At 48.0% G+C, this 18,174-nt stretch overlaps 1 protein-coding gene across 1 annotated transcript; it reads right to left on the minus strand.

Annotated features, from left to right (window-relative positions):
- Positions 1-245: 245 nt before the first annotated feature.
- DYNLRB1 (dynein light chain roadblock-type 1) lies at positions 246-16,330 on the minus strand. The gene is made up of 4 exons (XM_082271321.1): positions 16,236-16,330; positions 8,292-8,367; positions 5,533-5,700; positions 246-381 (listed from the first exon to the last, which is right to left on the minus strand). The coding sequence occupies exons 1-4, from the start codon at positions 16,236-16,238 to the stop codon at positions 338-340; spliced, it is 291 nt and encodes a 96-aa protein (XP_082127447.1). The 5' UTR covers positions 16,239-16,330; the 3' UTR covers positions 246-337.
- Positions 16,331-18,174: the final 1,844 nt, after the last annotated feature.

The raw sequence follows: 18,174 nt of genomic DNA on the forward strand, positions 1-18,174 counted from the left end.
CTCACTAGGGATGGGAAGAGAAAAGCATGCACAGTGTTAGGGGCCCAGAGGACCGGAGCTGAGCACCAGTGCTATAGAACAACTGTCTAATGTGCTGTATTCCTCTCTGCAATGGGTATCCAGGGTGGCAGGTGTGAGAAGGAAGCATCCTCTCTGCAATGGGTATCCAGGGTGGCAGGTGTGAGAAGTAAGCATACAAGGCTTTTGTGTAGTCTTGATCTGTGGGGGTCTTGGCATTCACCATTCAGATGCTGCTTTAGGCAGGTCCACAAACCAAAAAAACAAGGAGGCATACTCAATAACAAAAAAGGAGGATTGCTGCGATCAATAGGGGGGGTCACTCCGACGGCTGCTGGATGACCACTAACATGTAGTCTTTATCTGAAAATAAACAGAACGATTAATATTAAAGGATAATTCGAGAACATCCTAAAAATTCCAAATTCACTTTACCGGGAGGTTCAGCAAAGACGATCTTATCTTAGGCGTGGCAATCGTAACATTAACCACTTGAGCTCCCTAAGGTTTTACTCCCTTCATGACCAGCCCATTGTTTGCAATTTACCACTGCCGCACTTTAACTGGTAATTGTGCAGTCATGCAACGCTGTACCCAAACAAAATTGATATCATTTTTTTCACATACAGTTTTCTTTTGGTGGTATTTGATCAGCACTGGGTTTTTATATTTCTTTGCGATATAAATGAAAAATACCTAAAATGTAAAAAAAAAACAAACAAACCCAAAACTATATTTTTTACTTTTACGGTTATAAAAGAAGTTCAATTAAAAATAAAATCAAATTTCTTTATAAATTTTGGCCAAAATGTATTCTGAACCATAACAAAAAAATCCAAATATGTGTATAATGATCGGTTTGTGTGAAAGCTTTAGCATCTACAAACTATGGTATCGATACTGGAATTTGCATTCATTTTTTATACTAGTAATGGCAGCGATCAGCGCCCGCAAACCAACACTGATGCTGGGGGGAACTAACTAACTGCCCCGACATCACCAGTGACACTAATACAGTGATCAGTGCTAATAATACTGTATGCACGGTCACTGTACTAATGACTTTGGCTAGGAAGGGGTTAACTGTGTGTCTAGCAATATTTACTACGTGTAACATGTGCTGCTAAGTAATGTGCTGGTTTTTACTCTCTACCTTGCAGGGAGGAAAAAAAAAAAAAAAAACACACCACATCGCTGCTGTCTACAGAGAGCCCTGTGTTGTTTACCAACACAGGGCTCTATTCTGTCATTTGCTCAGCAGGTGCCAGCCATAAATCATTGGCCGGGACCCACAGATTAGCTTGTGCTGCAGCAAATAAAAGTCTTCTGGGTGCATAAGCAAATGTGCAAATTGACCCGGAAGAAAGCTGCGACATACAGGTACATGATTGTGTCTATATGAGCTGACCTGGTGCAGTAAATGTAATGCTGTGATTCAGCAAGTGGTTAAAGAGATCCTGTCACCAACTTGGCGACCACCGCCACATATATACTGCGGTGGGCTGTATCGGCTGCGCGAATCACTATACCTGTGCAGCGATCCTGGGGGCGCACGCGCACCCCCATTTGCCAGCGCGGAAGCTGATTCACGGGGCCGGCGGGCACCCGCAATCGCTCCCCGTGGAGAGAAAATGCCGGACTGGTGTTGTAAACACAGCAGACCATTGTTCTCCCAGGAATCAATACTGTGTTCTTCCTATTTAGGACCCAGGTAACTGTGTTGATTCCACAAGTCTATTCCCCTCACAGTTAGAAAACACCCCTTAGGCATACATTTAACCCTTTGATCGCCCCTGGGTTAACCCATTCCCTGCCAGTGTCATTAATACAGTAACAGTGCATATTTTTATCGCTGATTACTGTATTAATGTCACTGGTCCCTCTAACAATGTCAGTTAGGGGTCCGATCTGTCCGCCGCAATGTTGCAGTCCCGCTAAAAAGGAGTGATTGGAGGGGGAGTGTTAGCGCTTCAGTAGTGCATTATTTCTATTATTACATTGTAATATATTATGAAATAGTTTAATCCACCATAATGCAGAATCAGTGGGAGCCCTGAACTTGTTTTCCTGCAATTAGACAGTGATATGGTGCTAGCTACCAGATGCAGCCTGTCACTGTACCTGCCACCAGATGCAGCCTGTCACTGTAACCTACCACCAGATGCAGCCTGTCACTGCAGCCTGCCACCAGATGTAGCCTGTCACTGTAGCCTACCACCAGATGCAGCCTGTCACTGTAACCTGCCACCAGATTCAGCCTGTCACTAGATGCAGCCTGTCACTGTAACTTGCCACCAGATACAGCCTGTGACTGTAGCCTGCCACCAGATGCAGCCTGTCACTGTAACCTGCCACCAGATGCAGCCTGTCACTGTAGCCTGCCACCAGATGCAGCCTGTCACTGTAGCCTGCCACCAGATGCAGCCTGTCACTGTAACCTGCCACCAGATTCAGCCTGTCACTAGATGCAGCCTGTCACTGTAACTTGCCACCAGATACAGCCTGTGACTGTAGCCTGCCACCAGATGCAGCCTGTCACTGTAGCCTGCCACCAGATGCAGCCTATCACTGTAGCCTGCCACCAGATGCAGCCTGTCACTAGATGCAGCCTGTCACTGTAACCTGCCACCAGATTCAGCCTGTCACTAGATGCAGCCTGTCACTGTAGCCTGCCACTGTAACCTGCCACCAGATACAGCCTATGACTGTAGCCTGCCACCAGATGCAGCCTGTCCCTGTAACCTGCCACCAGATGCCGTCTGTCACTGTAGCCTGCCACCAGATGCAGCCTGTCACTGTAGCCTGCCACCAGATGCAGCCTATCACTGTAGCCTGCCACCAGATGCAGCCTGTCACTAGATGCAGCCTGTCACTGTAACTTGCCACCAGATGCCGCCTGTCACCAGATGCAGCCTGTCACTAGATGCAGCCTGTCCCTGTAACCTGCCACCAGATGCCGTCTGTCACTGTAACCTGCCACCAGATGCAGCCTGTCACTGTAGCCTGCCACCAGATGCAGCCTGTCACTGTAGCCTGCCACCAGATGCAGCCTGTCACTGTAGCCTGCCACCAGATGCAGCCTGTCACTCTAGCCTGCCACCAGATGCAGCCTGTCACTCTAGCCTACCACCAGATGCATGTGACTGTAGCCTGCCACCAGATGCAACATGTGACTGTAGCCTGCCACCAGATGCAGCATGTGACTGTAGCCTGCCACCAGATGCAGCATATGACTGTAGCCTGCCACCAGATGCAGCCTGTTACTCTAGCCTGCCACCAGATGCAGCCTGTCACTGTAGCCTGCCACCAGATGCAGCCTGTCACTGTAGCCTGCCACCAGATGCAGCCTGTCACTGTAACCCGCTACCAGATGCAGCATGTCACTCTAGCCTACCTACAGATGCAGCCTGTCACTGTAGCCTGCCACCAGATGCAGCCTGTCACTGTAGCCTGCCAGCAGATGCAGCCTGTCACTGTAGCCTGCCACCAGATGCCGTCTGTCACTGTAGCCTGCCACCAGATGCAGCCTGTCACTGTAGCCTGCCACCAGATGCAGCCTATCACTGTAGCCTGCCACCAGATGCAGCCTGTCACTAGATGCAGCCTGTCACTGTAACTTGCCACCAGATGCCGCCTGTCACCAGATGCAGCCTGTCACTAGATGCAGCCTGTCCCTGTAACCTGCCACCAGATGCCGTCTGTCACTGTAACCTGCCACCAGATGCAGCCTGTCACTGTAGCCTGCCACCAAATGCAGCCTGTCACTGTAGCCTGCCACCAGATGTAGCCTGTCACTGTAGCCTGCCACCAGATGCAGCCTGTCACTGTAGCCTGCCACCAGATGCAGCCTATCACTGTAGCCTGCCACCAGATGCAGCCTGTCACTAGATGCAGCCTGTCACTGTAACTTGCCACCAGATGCCGCCTGTCACCAGATGCAGCCTGTCACTAGATGCAGCCTGTCCCTGTAACCTGCCACCAGATGCCGTCTGTCACTGTAACCTGCCACCAGATGCAGCCTGTCACTGTAGCCTGCCACCAGATGCAGCCTGTCACTCTAGCCTGCCACCAGATGTAGCCTGTCACTGTAGCCTGCCACCAGATGCAGCCTGTCACTCTAGCCTGCCACCAGATGCAGCCTGTCACTCTAGCCTACCACCAGATGCATGTGACTGTAGCCTGCCACCAGATGCAACATGTGACTGTAGCCTGCCACCAGATGCAGCATGTGACTGTAGCCTGCCACCAGATGCAGCATATGACTGTAGCCTGCCACCAGATGCAGCCTGTCACTGTAGCCTGCCACCAGATGCAGCCTGTCACTGTAGCCTGCCACCAGATGCAGCCTGTCACTGTAGCCTGCCACCAGATGCAGCCTGTCACTGTAACCCGCTACCAGATGCAGCATGTCACTCTAGCCTACCACCAGATGCAGCCTGTCACTGTAGCCTGCCACCAGATGCAGCCTGTCACTGTAGCCTGCCACCAGATGCAGCCTGTCACTGTAGCCTGCCAGCAGATGCAGCCTGTCACTGTAGCCTGCCACCAGATGCAGCCTGTCACTGTAGCCTGCCACCAGATGCAGCCTGTCACTGTAGCCTGCCACCAGATGCAGCCTGTCACTGTAGCCTGCCAGCAGATGCAGCCTGTCACTGTAGCCTGCCAGCAGATGCAGCCTGTCACTGTAGCCTGCCAGCAGATGCAGCCTGTCACTGGAGCCTGCCACCAGATGCAGGCTGTCACTGAAACCTGCTACCAGATGCAGCCTAGATCACCAGGTGAAAAAAAAAGAAAGCCTAAAAAAACACAAATGCAGCCATCTAAGATTTGGTAAGCTGCAATATAATAAATGTTTGCTTTTGGGATTAATAATGCTTTAGATATTATGCAATCCAAGGACAAAAATATAACAAAACTGAAATAACATGCGCTCACTCTCTCTTTTGCTTGGTGTTTGTAAAAAAAAAAATGTTACAGGAGATAAATATAAAAAGTACTCAGGTCCATAGGAGTTGTACATGTTTGAGATTTGAAGTGGCTAAAGTGATATTAAAAGGCAAAATAAATAAATAAAATAATAAACATGTTATAATTACCTGCTTTGTGCAGGTTTGGCATAGAGCAGCCCCAATCCTCCTCTTCTCGTTTCCCCAGCAAGCAACTTGCAATGGGGGCACCCAATCAGGCATGCTCCCGAGCTGCTGCTCTGTGTGTCTATTTAGATACAGAGCCGTGGCTCGGACCTATCCCCCATCTCTTCTGATTGGCTCGCTGTCTGTTATTGACAGCAGCAGGAGCCAATGAGGGAGGGAGAGTCCCCGCAGAGTCCATGCTCTCATGAACATCTCTGGATCAAGAGGGAGCTCAGGTAAGTATTTGGGGGGGCTGCGGCACACAGAAGATTTTTTACCTTCATGCAGAGAATGAAAACTTTTGCCTTTATAACCACTTTAAATGCTATCTCTGACAAGACTAAGGAGATGTCAGGAAATGTATGTTGTGTAGTGATCTTACCTGGAGCAATCATGATCTCATTTTTCTTTGATCGCACCCGGAGGAATGTCAGATCATTCTGGGGGTCAATATCCCGCAATGAGCTCCTGGCTTTCATCACGAGATGATGCATTAAACCCGCATAATGTGCAGTAGTTGCATTATCCATAGTACTTTTAATGGGAATTCCTACAAAAGAAATAGTATGCATTATTGAGAAGCAAATGAATAAAATTATGATGATGAAAGTTGTTTCTAATCAAAGGTGAAGTCCTGTTGGAGCGCTGTCTGAAAAAACATGGCCTAGTCCTCTGTTGCTATAGCACTCTCTTTCCTCAGCGACTAGCAGCTACAGCCTCAGATTGTAAAGTAAAACTCCTGCATTTTTTAAACCACAGAGAGGAGAGAAATTCCAGGAGGTGCCGCTGGAAGAAAAGACTGAGCTGTCAGCTCTTACAGCCGGCCTGGGACAGTTACAGCATCAGCAACATCACAAATGTGTTTTTATTTTCTTTCATTACCCCAAACCTATCCGTTAATAAGGCTGGGAATCATTCAACCTGAAAGACTGAGGACAATTAAGCTGGCCATAGATGGATCGAATGTCGGTTGGTTCAGCAGTGATCGGCCCAGATTTGATCCATCTATGGGCAGGCTGTTGTTCCTAAGCCGATACATCAATCGTTTTGGGCACAACGAGCCTGTTGGATTTTTTGCATTGCCACTAGCAGTCATCATTGTGTTCTACCAGCCGGGATGGCTCCCCGCACCCCCTGCTGGCAGAACACAATAGTGCAGCAGGAGGCGTTTCTCCAACACCATCTTTCCTTTCACATGTTTCTGTCCCTGTAACATCTCACACTACTGTGCTGCAGAAGACGTCTGATGACGAAACGCGTACAGCGCCGTCACATCACTTCCGGTTCCGGCATCTCGGTGGAACGCATTGCGTTCCAGTACGCCATTTCCTTGCTCCGAATTGTTTTGTATTATGTGAGTATCCACTTTTATTGCATATATTCTAATAAAGGTTTAAACGGTAATGCACTATCGAGCCTTTCTTTGCCCTATATGACCCTCCTGTCCACAACACATCATTGAGTGATCGGAATCCACCCACGGACCGCCGGATATCACATCACTCTAGGAGAAGTCCCATTAAGCCTGGTCTTCTCCTGGGATACTCCAGATCTCCAGGGATGCCCCGCAGTCCCCCCCCCCCCCACTACCGAAGGGAGCCAGGAGCCTACGGGGAAGAACACCTAACTACATCTTAAATACCCGCTCTATACCCCTGTGTGGGGTGGGTATGTCTGGTTAGTAGGTCTTTTTTCATTAGAGGTCACCCTGTACCTCACCAGTCACCCACCACGGGGTCACCGTAAGGCTGTTTTTATCATTCACCTGTACACCTATCAAGTTATGGACTAATATTTTTTAACGTCAATCCAATACTAGCTATTGGGACTCTATTCCAACCAGTTACCACCTGTTATTTATTGTGCACTTTCTGCACTATTTGTTGCGATATTCACATGATTATTCGTCTAATATATTTATAATTTAATTCATTGCAACCACTTCGTGTCACCAGCACATATTATCTTCACTATTGTATTTATTCATTTATTTGTTCACTTGTATTTTTATTCCAATTTGGTACGCACTTGGCACCTTACCGCGGATTTTCACTATTGTTATTTATTTATTCAGCTACTTTATTTATTCACTTTTATATTTATACTTCACTTTGGTATGCACATTGCACTTTATCATTAGTTATTTATTCAGAGTGTAAATTATTATATGTGGATTATATATTTTTAGTGTATATTTATTCATTTTTTATATACACATTTGTAGTACATATTTTATATTACACACTTTCAATTATTTATTGATACTCACCATACAGGCAGCGCCAAGTACCCATATACCCACCCAACATCTCACACTACACCACACCGCAACATGCAGTGAAATGGGTTGTAAACCCTCTTTTTTTTTTTTTTAATACAAATAACAAACATACCTATACTTACCTGCTCTGTGCAATTGTTTTGCACAAAGCAGCCTCAAGCCTCTTTTTCTGGGGTGCCACGCCAGTGCTCCAGGCCCCTCCTCTTCATCAAGTTCCCCTACAGAAAGCAGCTTTCTATGGGGGCACTGGAGCGGGCTCGCTCCTGAGTCACGCTGCTGCGTCTATTGACACAGACATCGGGACTTGGGACTCGGCCCTGCCCCCCCGCGTCACTAGATTTTATTGACAGCAGCGGGAGCCAATGCCAGTGCACATCGCTGGATTGGATTGGGCTCAAATAAAAAAAGGAGGGGGTGGGGCGGAGCTGCAGCACAAAAGGTTTTTTACCTTAATGCATAGAATGCATTAAGGTGAAAAACCTTGAGGCTTTAGACCCACTTTAATAAAGTCTAGACTGTGCACCGTGTCAAAAAAGCATTTCACCACCTCCTTCATTGCGCACACCAGCAACCATTGATAACGCACACTGCTGGTGTGAATGGGCCCTAAGCAAATTAAGTAGTAAGGAGTTATATGATGCATTTCCCCTCAGTGATCCACTTGGTATTGTTTTCTGATCCCTCTGACTTCCATACTTTCATCTGATGACCTCACTCACAGCAAAGCACTAAGGCCATAAACCTCTCTGCCCAGTGATGTAGAAATGGTCTGTGAGAGATCACAGACCTGTAGCTAGCAAAAACATTCATTAGCAAAACACTGACTCTTTTCTCATTTCATTTACTGGCTGTCCACTCACCTTCTGCGTTAACAATAATAATTCCTTGTACACCTTTCTGGCCTTGGATTCTCTTTAATGTTTCTTCAACGTCCGCCTGCAAAACAGATAAACAATGCTAAATATGGACCCTACACCGAGGCAGATGACTTCATCCCATGATGCGGTGCTTGGATCCAGTGGTCATACAGGATGGAGGAGTTCTGTTATTGCTCTCTCTGCACTCTGACTGTTTTACCTGCCAAAGAATATGAATTTCTATCCATCTATTCCTGAGATTTCCACAGTTTTGCCACACGGCTAGGAATATGGTGCTGTCCCCTTTCAAACTCCAGACTTCTGACTGGACAGTGAAAGGGCAGCAGCTGACTGATAAAGTTGTTCCTTTGCTCATTCCGTCATAGCTGAAGTCTGTCAGCTGTGTGACCGATTCCCAAAAGCCTCTTCCCCTTGGTGCTCTGGATGGTGGTTTCAACAAGTAAAATGTAGGACCAAAAGTCCTGCAATGTACATGAGGACAAGCAGCATAACCTGGAGCATGGCAGAAGGGGAGTGCCATAGTGAGGAATAAGGTAAGTATTACAGCATATTCCTAATGAGCAGTGTGAAGGGGCCCTCGCTGCAAGGGTCGTTTTTTTAATTATAAGGCTCCGTTCACATGTTAGCGTATTGATCACGGGCAGAACCGTCGCGGTTCCGCCCGCGATCCGGAGATTATTGCAAATCGCGGGACGCCTGTGCGTTGCCTGTTGATTTGCAATAGACCCCCAAACGCTGAGCGATGTTGCCGCGATTTCCGCCTGCCGAAACGTGGTAACATCGCGCAAAAAAAAATCGCGGGACGCATTACGACCAAAAAAGTACAAGAGCTTCTTTGGATCGTATTGCGTCCCGCGATTTTTTTTGCGCGATGTTACCGCGATTCGGCAGGCGGAAATCACGGCAACATCGCTCAGCGTTTGGGGGTCTATTGCAAATCAACGGGCAACGCACAGGCGTCCCGCGATTTGCAATAATCTCCGGATCGCGGGCGGAACCGCGGAAGTTCTGCCCGTGATCCATACGCTAACATGTGAACGGAGCCTTACAAATTCTAGGGCTCTGTTTTAGGCTGCATTCACACTAGCAATGTTTTATGTGCAGGCTAATGCAATGCCGGCCTCTTTCACACAGGCGGACCTGTCAGTTTTTTTGGCGGATCTGAACGGTCCCCCCATGCATCTCTATGGGGCATCGGATGTCAGCGGAGACATGTCCACTGACATCCGATCTGTCAAATCTGGACGGATGGAAACCCTAATTTCAATCCATCCAGCGTGTCGGATCGGATGAGAACGGACAGGCGGTCCCTTCCCATCCGATTCCCCCATGGAGACCTGACAGCTGTGTCTCCACACACAGCAAGGAGACAAGACACAGCTGTCATCCTCCTGCTCAGCGGGGGATCGGCGGATCGATCCCCCGCTGAGAAAAACTGAGTCCGCCTGACGGACTCCGTGTGTGAAAGAGCCCTAAGGATGAGTTCACACTTGGGCGGCTTCAAAGTCATCCAACTCTGAAGCCACCCCATGCAGCGCGACTTCAGCGGGGCTTGCAAATGACTTCTCTAATAGAAGTCAATGCAAGTCACCCCCAAAGTAGTGCAGGAACCTTTTTCGAAGTCGGAGCCACTTGAATTGCTCTGATTAGAACTGTTCCACTGCACTGAATGGAGCGCGACTTGTCAGGTGGCTAAGTCGCCTGACAAGTTGCCCCAGTGTGAACCGGAACTAAGGCTGGTCATACACAAGGCAAATTTATTTCCAGCAATCACAGGTTGCACAAAAGAATTTTGCTTAATTCTCCCATAAACACAGACAGTGCTGATGCGGGAATCCCTTCTGCCGAGTCACTTTCTTCTCCCAGCGGTAGCCGTGGGAAACTGTCCCCGCCGGGAGAAATAAGTGATTATTGCTAGCGGCTATAGCAGCTGCTACTGATAATCGCAAGAGAATCCAGCAGGCTTGATGTACACAAGTTTATCGATCGAATAAATTAGTACATTCAGCCTGCCCATTAAGGGTTCGAATCTCAGCCAGTTCCTGCTCAACTGTCTGAGATTAAAACCGTGTATGGCCAGCCTAACGCTCAGTTCACATGTGAGGTTAGGGAGGAGAGGCGATACAACACCTCCTCACAACCAGTTAAATGCTGTCTAAAGAGTGATCCGAATGCAGATCGCTCTTCAGAGCACACTGAATTGTGAACGAGCCTCTAAGGCTCAGTTCACACTACTGTGTAGAGGTCACTTGCCTGTTGGTGGCATTGGTTTGATGAAGCGTCATTCATTTTAAATGGCACCCCAATGCAATGCTGTGCCAGAGAAGGTGCAGGTCTAGGATGCTGAGATGCGTCGCCAACCTATTTATTTTGACTGTCAAAAAAAACGCATGCTAAAGCGCACATACCTACACTCGAGTGATACGATGTCTGGTATCTCCCCCCGGAGCTTTATCCAGATGATGGGCCTTCGGGTGGTAAAGGATGATGCGACTTACTGAAAACATCCCGCCTGCTCGCATTGTTATTTTTACCTTTAGTTCCGCTTCACCAAAATGTATCCTGGCAGCAACAAGCGAAGCTATCCTTAGGCTAGGTACAAGTGTGCTGGAGCGTGCGTAGACCCAATCGCTCCAGAGCATCATGTGTCGGGCAACTTGTTCGCAGTCTCCGCTCTAATTCATCCCAAAGGTGTTCTATCGGGTTGGGGTCAGGACTCTGTGCAGGCGAGTCAAGTTCCTCCACCCCGAACTTGCTCATTCATGCTTGCTTTGAACTCAATATTAAACCCTATGGACTAAGACTGAGATGCCATGTGCGTGTAAAGCAGGGCTTGACAAAATTGCTTTAAATCTAGGAGCCAGCTCAAAAAGTTAGGAGCCAGTTTTTTTAACCTACAAAGATCGTTGACCTGTGTACAGAGCCCTGTGTGTTTTTAAACATAGGACTCTGTGCTGCGATTGGCTACAACCGATCAGCAGGTTCCAGCCATAAACCACTGGCTGGGACCTGCTGACAAAATCCAGCTGGAGCCACTGTCAGCGTGGATCAGCAGGGAGCGCCCACATGTGTGCCCCTACCCTGGAACAGGCTGGATGATGTACATGTACCTTATCCAGCCTGCTCGTTACACCTGCCTGCAGTAAATATACTGTGGGCAGATGGGAAGCAGTCTGTATATTTATAAGGGGGAAGTTGCGCTTCATTTTCAGGGTTTTGAGTTGTGGGACTACACCTTATATAAGTGAACCCCTCTTTAAAATCAAAGTGGGGGGGGGGTGCAGATAACAAAAAAAAAAAAACACATTGTCCTAAACCAATACTAGAACTTCATCCTCCTCCCCCAGGGACATGCACTGCTTCCAGGGACACACTGCTGCCTGCTCAGACCACCCCCCCCCCCCCCCCCCGAACTAGGATTCGGCTAATAAAGGACAGCCTGGCCCTTCTATCCCACAACTTCCTCCTCTAGCCTGGGAGGGACCATCTACAGGCCAGGCTCCCAGGAAGGACATATACACACAGGGGAGCCAGCAGGAACTACAGTAGCATGGAGGAGATTGGAGAGGAGCCCTGAGAGCTGCCCAGGCGCCTCTCCTCTCCCTGACAACAATAAGGAGACTGGGGAGAGAGGGGGGTCAGGTATGCAGAGACAAGGGGAGCACTGAATGCAGCCAACACAAGCTACACCGGCCAAACCTCTCCCTGGGATGTCGCCTCTCACACAGCTCCATGTGCCAAGCTCAAGAAGACACATTCACCACCATCACCGGCGATGACGACTGGGGTCAGCCACAGACAGGGAACCGAGCTACCGCTGCCCAGACCAGTCTGTCAAGCCAAAAGCGTGTAGCCCAGCCACCTGACGCCTTGCCTGACAGCCGCCGAGGTAAAGCACATGCGAGAATCCAGTGGCCGGTCCAACCAGCGCTCGGATTAGGCTTTGCTTGTAAGAAGAAAAAAAAAAGACCATAAGGAGATGGCCAATGGGGTCGAAGGAGGAGGGACTTGATGGGAGATTCCTGGCGATTGGCATGCGTCGTGGCCAATCGTTTGGTGACTCCTGCACTCTATGTTAACGCCTGGTGCCAACAGTGAATGGGTAGACAAAGGCCAGGCGCCACGACACAATTTCTAGTCGCAGTTTGTCAAGCCCTGGTGTAAAGGCATCACTTACCAGGCACGTGATTTTGCGGCAAGTGATAATTAGCAACCCTAGTTTACGCTCGCATGAAACCACATGGTGCTGCCATGCGGTCTGATGTGGCGACCTTTCAGAAAAAAAAAGCCAGGGATTTCTATTTTGTGTTTCTTGCGCACAAGGCAGACAATTAACCACTTCAGCTCCGGAAGGTTTACGACCTTCATGACCAAGCCATTTTTTATGATAGGGCAACTGACAATTGCGCGGTTGTGCAAGGCTGTACCCAAATAAAATGTATGTCTTTTTTATCTCACAGACAGAGCTTTCTTTTGGTGGTATTTGAACACCACTGCGGTTTTTATTTTTTGCGCTATAAACAAAAAATTTGGAAAAAATAAAAACCTTTTACTTGCTGCTATAAAACACATCCAATAAAAAAATGTAAGTGGGATATTTTAATGTTATTTTTTTTTCTTTTTACTAGTAATGGCGGCGATAAACGACTTATAGTGGGACCGTGATATTGCGGTGGACAAATCAGACACCTAACTGACACTTTTAGCTTAGTGATCAGTGCTAAAAAATATGCACTGTCACTGTCATAACACTGGCAGGGAAGGGGTTAACATCAGGGGGTGATCAAAGGGTTAAACATGTCCCTAGGGGTTGGTTTCTAACTGTGTGGGCATGCTTTACCCACTTGCCACCCGCCCACCCTGAAATGACGGCGGAGTGGTGCGGCTCTCGTTCTGGGGGGACGTCATACGGCGGCGCCCCAGAACGGCCGCGCCATGTTCCAAGGATACGGCGTGACCCCGATCTTGGTAAAGGGCCAATGATGTGGCTCTTTACTCATGTTATCGGCTGTTTCCAATCACAGTCGGTCACATGTAAATGCGGAAGTGCCGTTTATCGGCGCTCCTCGCCTCACACTGTCAGAGTGTGTGGCAAGGAGAGCCGGTCAGCGGCTCCTCCTCAAAGGGGAGCCCAGGACAAGTAATTAGGGCACTGATCATCAGTGCCCTGATTACAGTTAAGCAAAAGCAGTGCCCATCAGTGACACCAAACAGTGCCCATCAGGGACACCAATCAGTGCCCATCAGAGACACCAATCAGTGCCGCCTATCAGTGCCACCTATTAGTTCCCATAAGTGCTGCATATCAGTGAGGCATATTGGTGCCTCTTCATCAATGTCACCTAATCAGTGCCACCTCATCAGTGCCGCCTATCAGTACCATCAGTGCCGCCTCAGTGAAGGAGAAAAATTACTTATTTACAAAATTTACTGACCGAAACTAAGAAAACTTTTTTTTTCTTCAAAATTTATACCACCAAAAGAAATCTCTATTTGTGTGAAACAAATGATACGATTTTCATTTGGGTACAGCATTGCATGACCACGCAATTGTCATTCAAAGTGTGATAGTGCAGAAAGCTGAAAATTGGCCTGGGCAGGAAGGGGGTAAAAGTGCCCGGTATTGAAGTGGTTAAAGAGGAGTTCCAGCCTGGATTAAAAAAAAAAAAATTTAAAAGTACAAATAGTACAAAAAGTACAAATACTGTAGCTGCTGCCTTTTAATATAAGGACACTTACCTGTCCAGGGATGCCACGATGTCGGCACCCGAAACCAACCCATCCATTGGCTCTGGGTGCAGGGGCCGGTGTTCTGCCGAAAAGTCCAACTTACCGAGAACTCCGATCACGTCATTTCCAAGGACTATACATCAGGAATAATTGGAGATTTCAACCACCTGGTGTTTTCACAGAACAGGCGTCAGCGTATACACTCCTGTACATGCTATTAGGAGTGGACATCGTTAGTCCGCCCGCTAGTAACCAAAAACATGGCCGCCTCCAAGGCAGCGACAACTAGCGGGCGGACTAACAATGTCCACTCATTATAGCATGTACCGGAGTGTAAAGGCTGCCAGTGCTCTGTGAAAACACTAAGTGGTCGAAATCTTCATTTATTCCTAGGGTACACTCACCGGAAGTAACGTCGTTGGAGCTCTCGGCAGAACACCGGTGTTGCGTTAAAAAACCATACCCGTGAAAATTCCCTACCCTCGTCACTTCCGGTGCACCTACGTCATTGAACAGCTGAGGAGCTTAGCATTGCGCATGCTCGAAGGTCCGGACGGTAGGGAATTTTCACGATAGTGTGTTGTAAAGTTACACCGCATCAGCTGTTGCCGCGGTTACATTAAAACATCTCGGCTGCAACATGAAATCATCTCCGCTGCCATCCCTGTGACTTCCCTGATCTCGGCTACTAAATGTAAAAGCAGCGGCGGGTCTATGAAAATATAAATCATGGAGCCGAGATCTCTGTGATTTATATTTTATTACACCCGCTGCTTTTACATTTAGGAGCCGAGATCAGGGAAGTGACAGGGGTAGAGATGATTCATGTTGCAGCCGAGATGTTTTAATGTAACTGCGGCAACAGCTGATGCGGTGTAACGTTACAACACACTACCCTCCGGAACTTCGAGCATGCGCAATGCTAAGCTCCTCAGCTGTTCAATGATGTATCCGGAGCTGTGAGCATGCGCAGTGGTAAGCTGCTCAGCAGTTCCATTACGTATATGACAGGAAGTGACGAGGGTAGGCATTTCTCACGAGGTATGGTTTTTTAACGTTACACCGGCATCCTTACTAATGGAAACAGGAAGTGAAGCCTTGCAGCTTCACAGCCTGTTTCCTACTGCGCATGCGCGAGTCTGAATGGTCCCACTATCCTCTGGGATCTGTGTGTCTCCCAGAAGGCAGTGGGAGGGGCCGCACCCTTACACGGAAGTGGGAGCGGGTACATGTTTTTGACAGGTATCCCCTCCCCCCAAAAAAAGGTGCCAAATGTGGGGGAGAGGAAGCAGATAAGCGGAGCTTCCACTTTTGGGTGGAATTTCCCTTTAATTATAGGAAGACAGAGATCTGTGTCCCTGCTAAGCAGAAACACGAGATCCTTACCTTCCCTACTGACAGAACAGCAATCCACCTTGTTTACATACAGACTGACGTTCTGCCTCTCTCAGGAATGATTGGCTGCCACTGTGTCCAATCAGAGCGTCGGTGGCGTGAGACCCAGAAGCACGAGATGATGTACAGGTATGTTATTTCATGCAGAAGAGCCCCCCCCCCCCACAGTATATGTACATGGGGCGGTCAGCAAGTGGTAAAATGAATAAGCGCCCTGCACAGGACAAGCGGAATGGCGCCTGTGCTTTGTCGCTCCTATAGCTGTGAACCAAGACTAACAATTAATGGCACCGCCACGCCTCTGCTAAACGGCAACGCGTTTCTGAGCACGTTTCTGACAGACAGAAGGTGCGATCCCAGCCTTAGATAAAGAGCGGTCAGACCAAAACCAATATGGCTGCCCCCCTATACACACAGCTATATACACATTATAAACAGGAAGTAAAAGCACTGCAGGTGGGTTGTAGCCTGGCAACCAAGTGTTGGCAGGAAGTGCAACCTCTATATTGTTCCCCTATAAATGTGAGGAGGTTCAATGGTTCCCTATAGAGCCCTTCCTATATACAGAACACAGGCTGAGCTCTGTATGTGATAACAATACACACAGGACATAAAGCAGCAGCTCTATATGACTGGGACCAATCACAGGTGAGCCCAGCTGACGTCACCGCCCCCAGTAACTCTCCCCTCCAGGCTGATTCGTCATCTAATACTGGATAAGGAACTCCTCAGAGGAGGAAAGAATTTCCGGTAACGTTATTTCCATCAAGCATCCAAACCCAATACATCTCAGACTCTCACCATGTCCGCCGCCTTGTCTCCCGGTAGCACCAGATTACACCGAGCATGCGCACAAAGAGGCGTCACCCAGCGGCCGAACCCTTGCTTGCCCCGCCCCTCACAGCTGGGCAGCAAACAGCCAATAGCAGGTCGCTGGAAGAGCACGGAGCTCATGTGTCTTCGGTGATGGAGCCATTTTATCGAAGCCACTGCGCACGCCCTAGAGCTGATGATCGGACACTGGCAAAATGGGCGCAGTTAAAGCTGAGCTGTGGGCAGATAGCAAAATACAGAGAAGAAACACAGGAGGAGACTGTTTTACCTGCCAAAGAGCTGTATTTCTGTCCGTCTAGTCCAGAGATTTAAGTAAGAAGATCCCAAAGTCTGGGTTGACAGCAGGACAGTAATAGAGGGAAAATCTTGAAAAGGGGACACTAGTTTTGGTGACAACCAGGAATCCCCTCACTTCCTGTTGTGGCTATGGGACAGGAAGTGAGGGAAATCTCCATAATGGGACACAGATGACACCCCCCCTCCCCTCCTTAGAAAAAAAAATAACCCGACAGGTCATAACTCTCCTGTCCTCAATTCAAAAGGAAAAAATAAAGGTTTGCCTTTAGGTACACTTTCTGTAATATTTCATTGGTCTTTTCCCTCAGCCATCTATGATTGCAAGAAAATCAGGTGAACAATGAGCACATCCCTCTGTCGCCTTGCGTTCCCCTATCAGAATGCTCTTTGCATTGCAGCACATCAGATTGGCTGACTGTGTAACTGCCCCCCTCTCCCAATCTGAGCTCTGCTGTACATAGACTCTGCTTGGCGAGCTGTGAGAACCGAGTGATCAGCGGTATTAGGTCGCTCAGTTCTCTGTCAGAGCCAGTGGGGGACTGATGCTGCATCCACCTAGGTAAGAATTAATTAAAAATAAAAAAAAAGTCCAGGTTTCTCTTTTAACCACTTAAAGCGGTTGTATGCCCCCCCCCCCCCCCCAAAAAAAACAAAACAAAAACTCTGCAGGACAATGGCATAATGTGCTAGTATGCATCACATACTAGCACATTATGAAATACCTTAGAACGTAGCCCCGAAACGGTCACCCGGACACCGCTGAGGCAGCTGACATGTGCCCTCGGAGTCGTTTCCGGGTTCGGCGGCTTTGGCGCTGTGAGTGGCCAGAGCTGCGATGACGTCACTCATGCGCGCGGGAGTTCACTTTCCAGCAAGGGGCTCTTAAGGTCCTGCAAGAGATGCCGGACCTTCAGAGTGCATGCGCCTCTGGTGTCAGCGGCTACATGCAGTGCAAATATCTCCTAAACCGTGCCGGTTTAGGAGATATTAATTTTACCTACAGGTAATCCTTATTATAGGCATTATTATAGGCTTACCTGTAGGTAAAAGTTAAAAAGCGGAGTATACTACCGCTTTAAAGGCCAAGCCTATTTCTGACACTTGTTTACAAGTTAAAATCAGTATTTTTAGCTAGAAAATTACTTAGAACCCCCAAACATTATTTATATATATATATATATATATATATATATCAGGGCTTGACAAATTTGCCTGAAATCTAGGAGCCAGCTAAAAAAGTTAGGAGCCAGTTTTTTTTTTTTTTTTTTTTAAACTAACAACCAAGCTTTATTTAATAAAACGGATACTAAATTTACACATAAATACGACTAGAACCCCACTCTCCTCTATAGCGCAATTGGATGGAAACAGACTGTCTCTCTTTTTCCATCCGATGCCATCTGATCCGATCCTCCGATTACCGCTCCATAGAGGAGAATGAGGGGTCCGATCAGGTCTGTCTGAAAAACTGTCAGACGGACCCGATCAGACAGCCCGTGTGAAAGGGGCCTTCGGCTGTGGCACGTCGATGAGGAAAAAAAAAAAAAAAAAAAAAAAAGATTATATATATATATATATATTATATATCATTTTTTTTTTTAATAAGAAT

This window comes from Pelophylax lessonae (assembly GCF_965119305.1).
Source record: "Pelophylax lessonae genome assembly, chromosome: 11".
Lineage (NCBI taxonomy): Eukaryota > Metazoa > Chordata > Amphibia > Anura > Ranidae > Pelophylax > Pelophylax lessonae.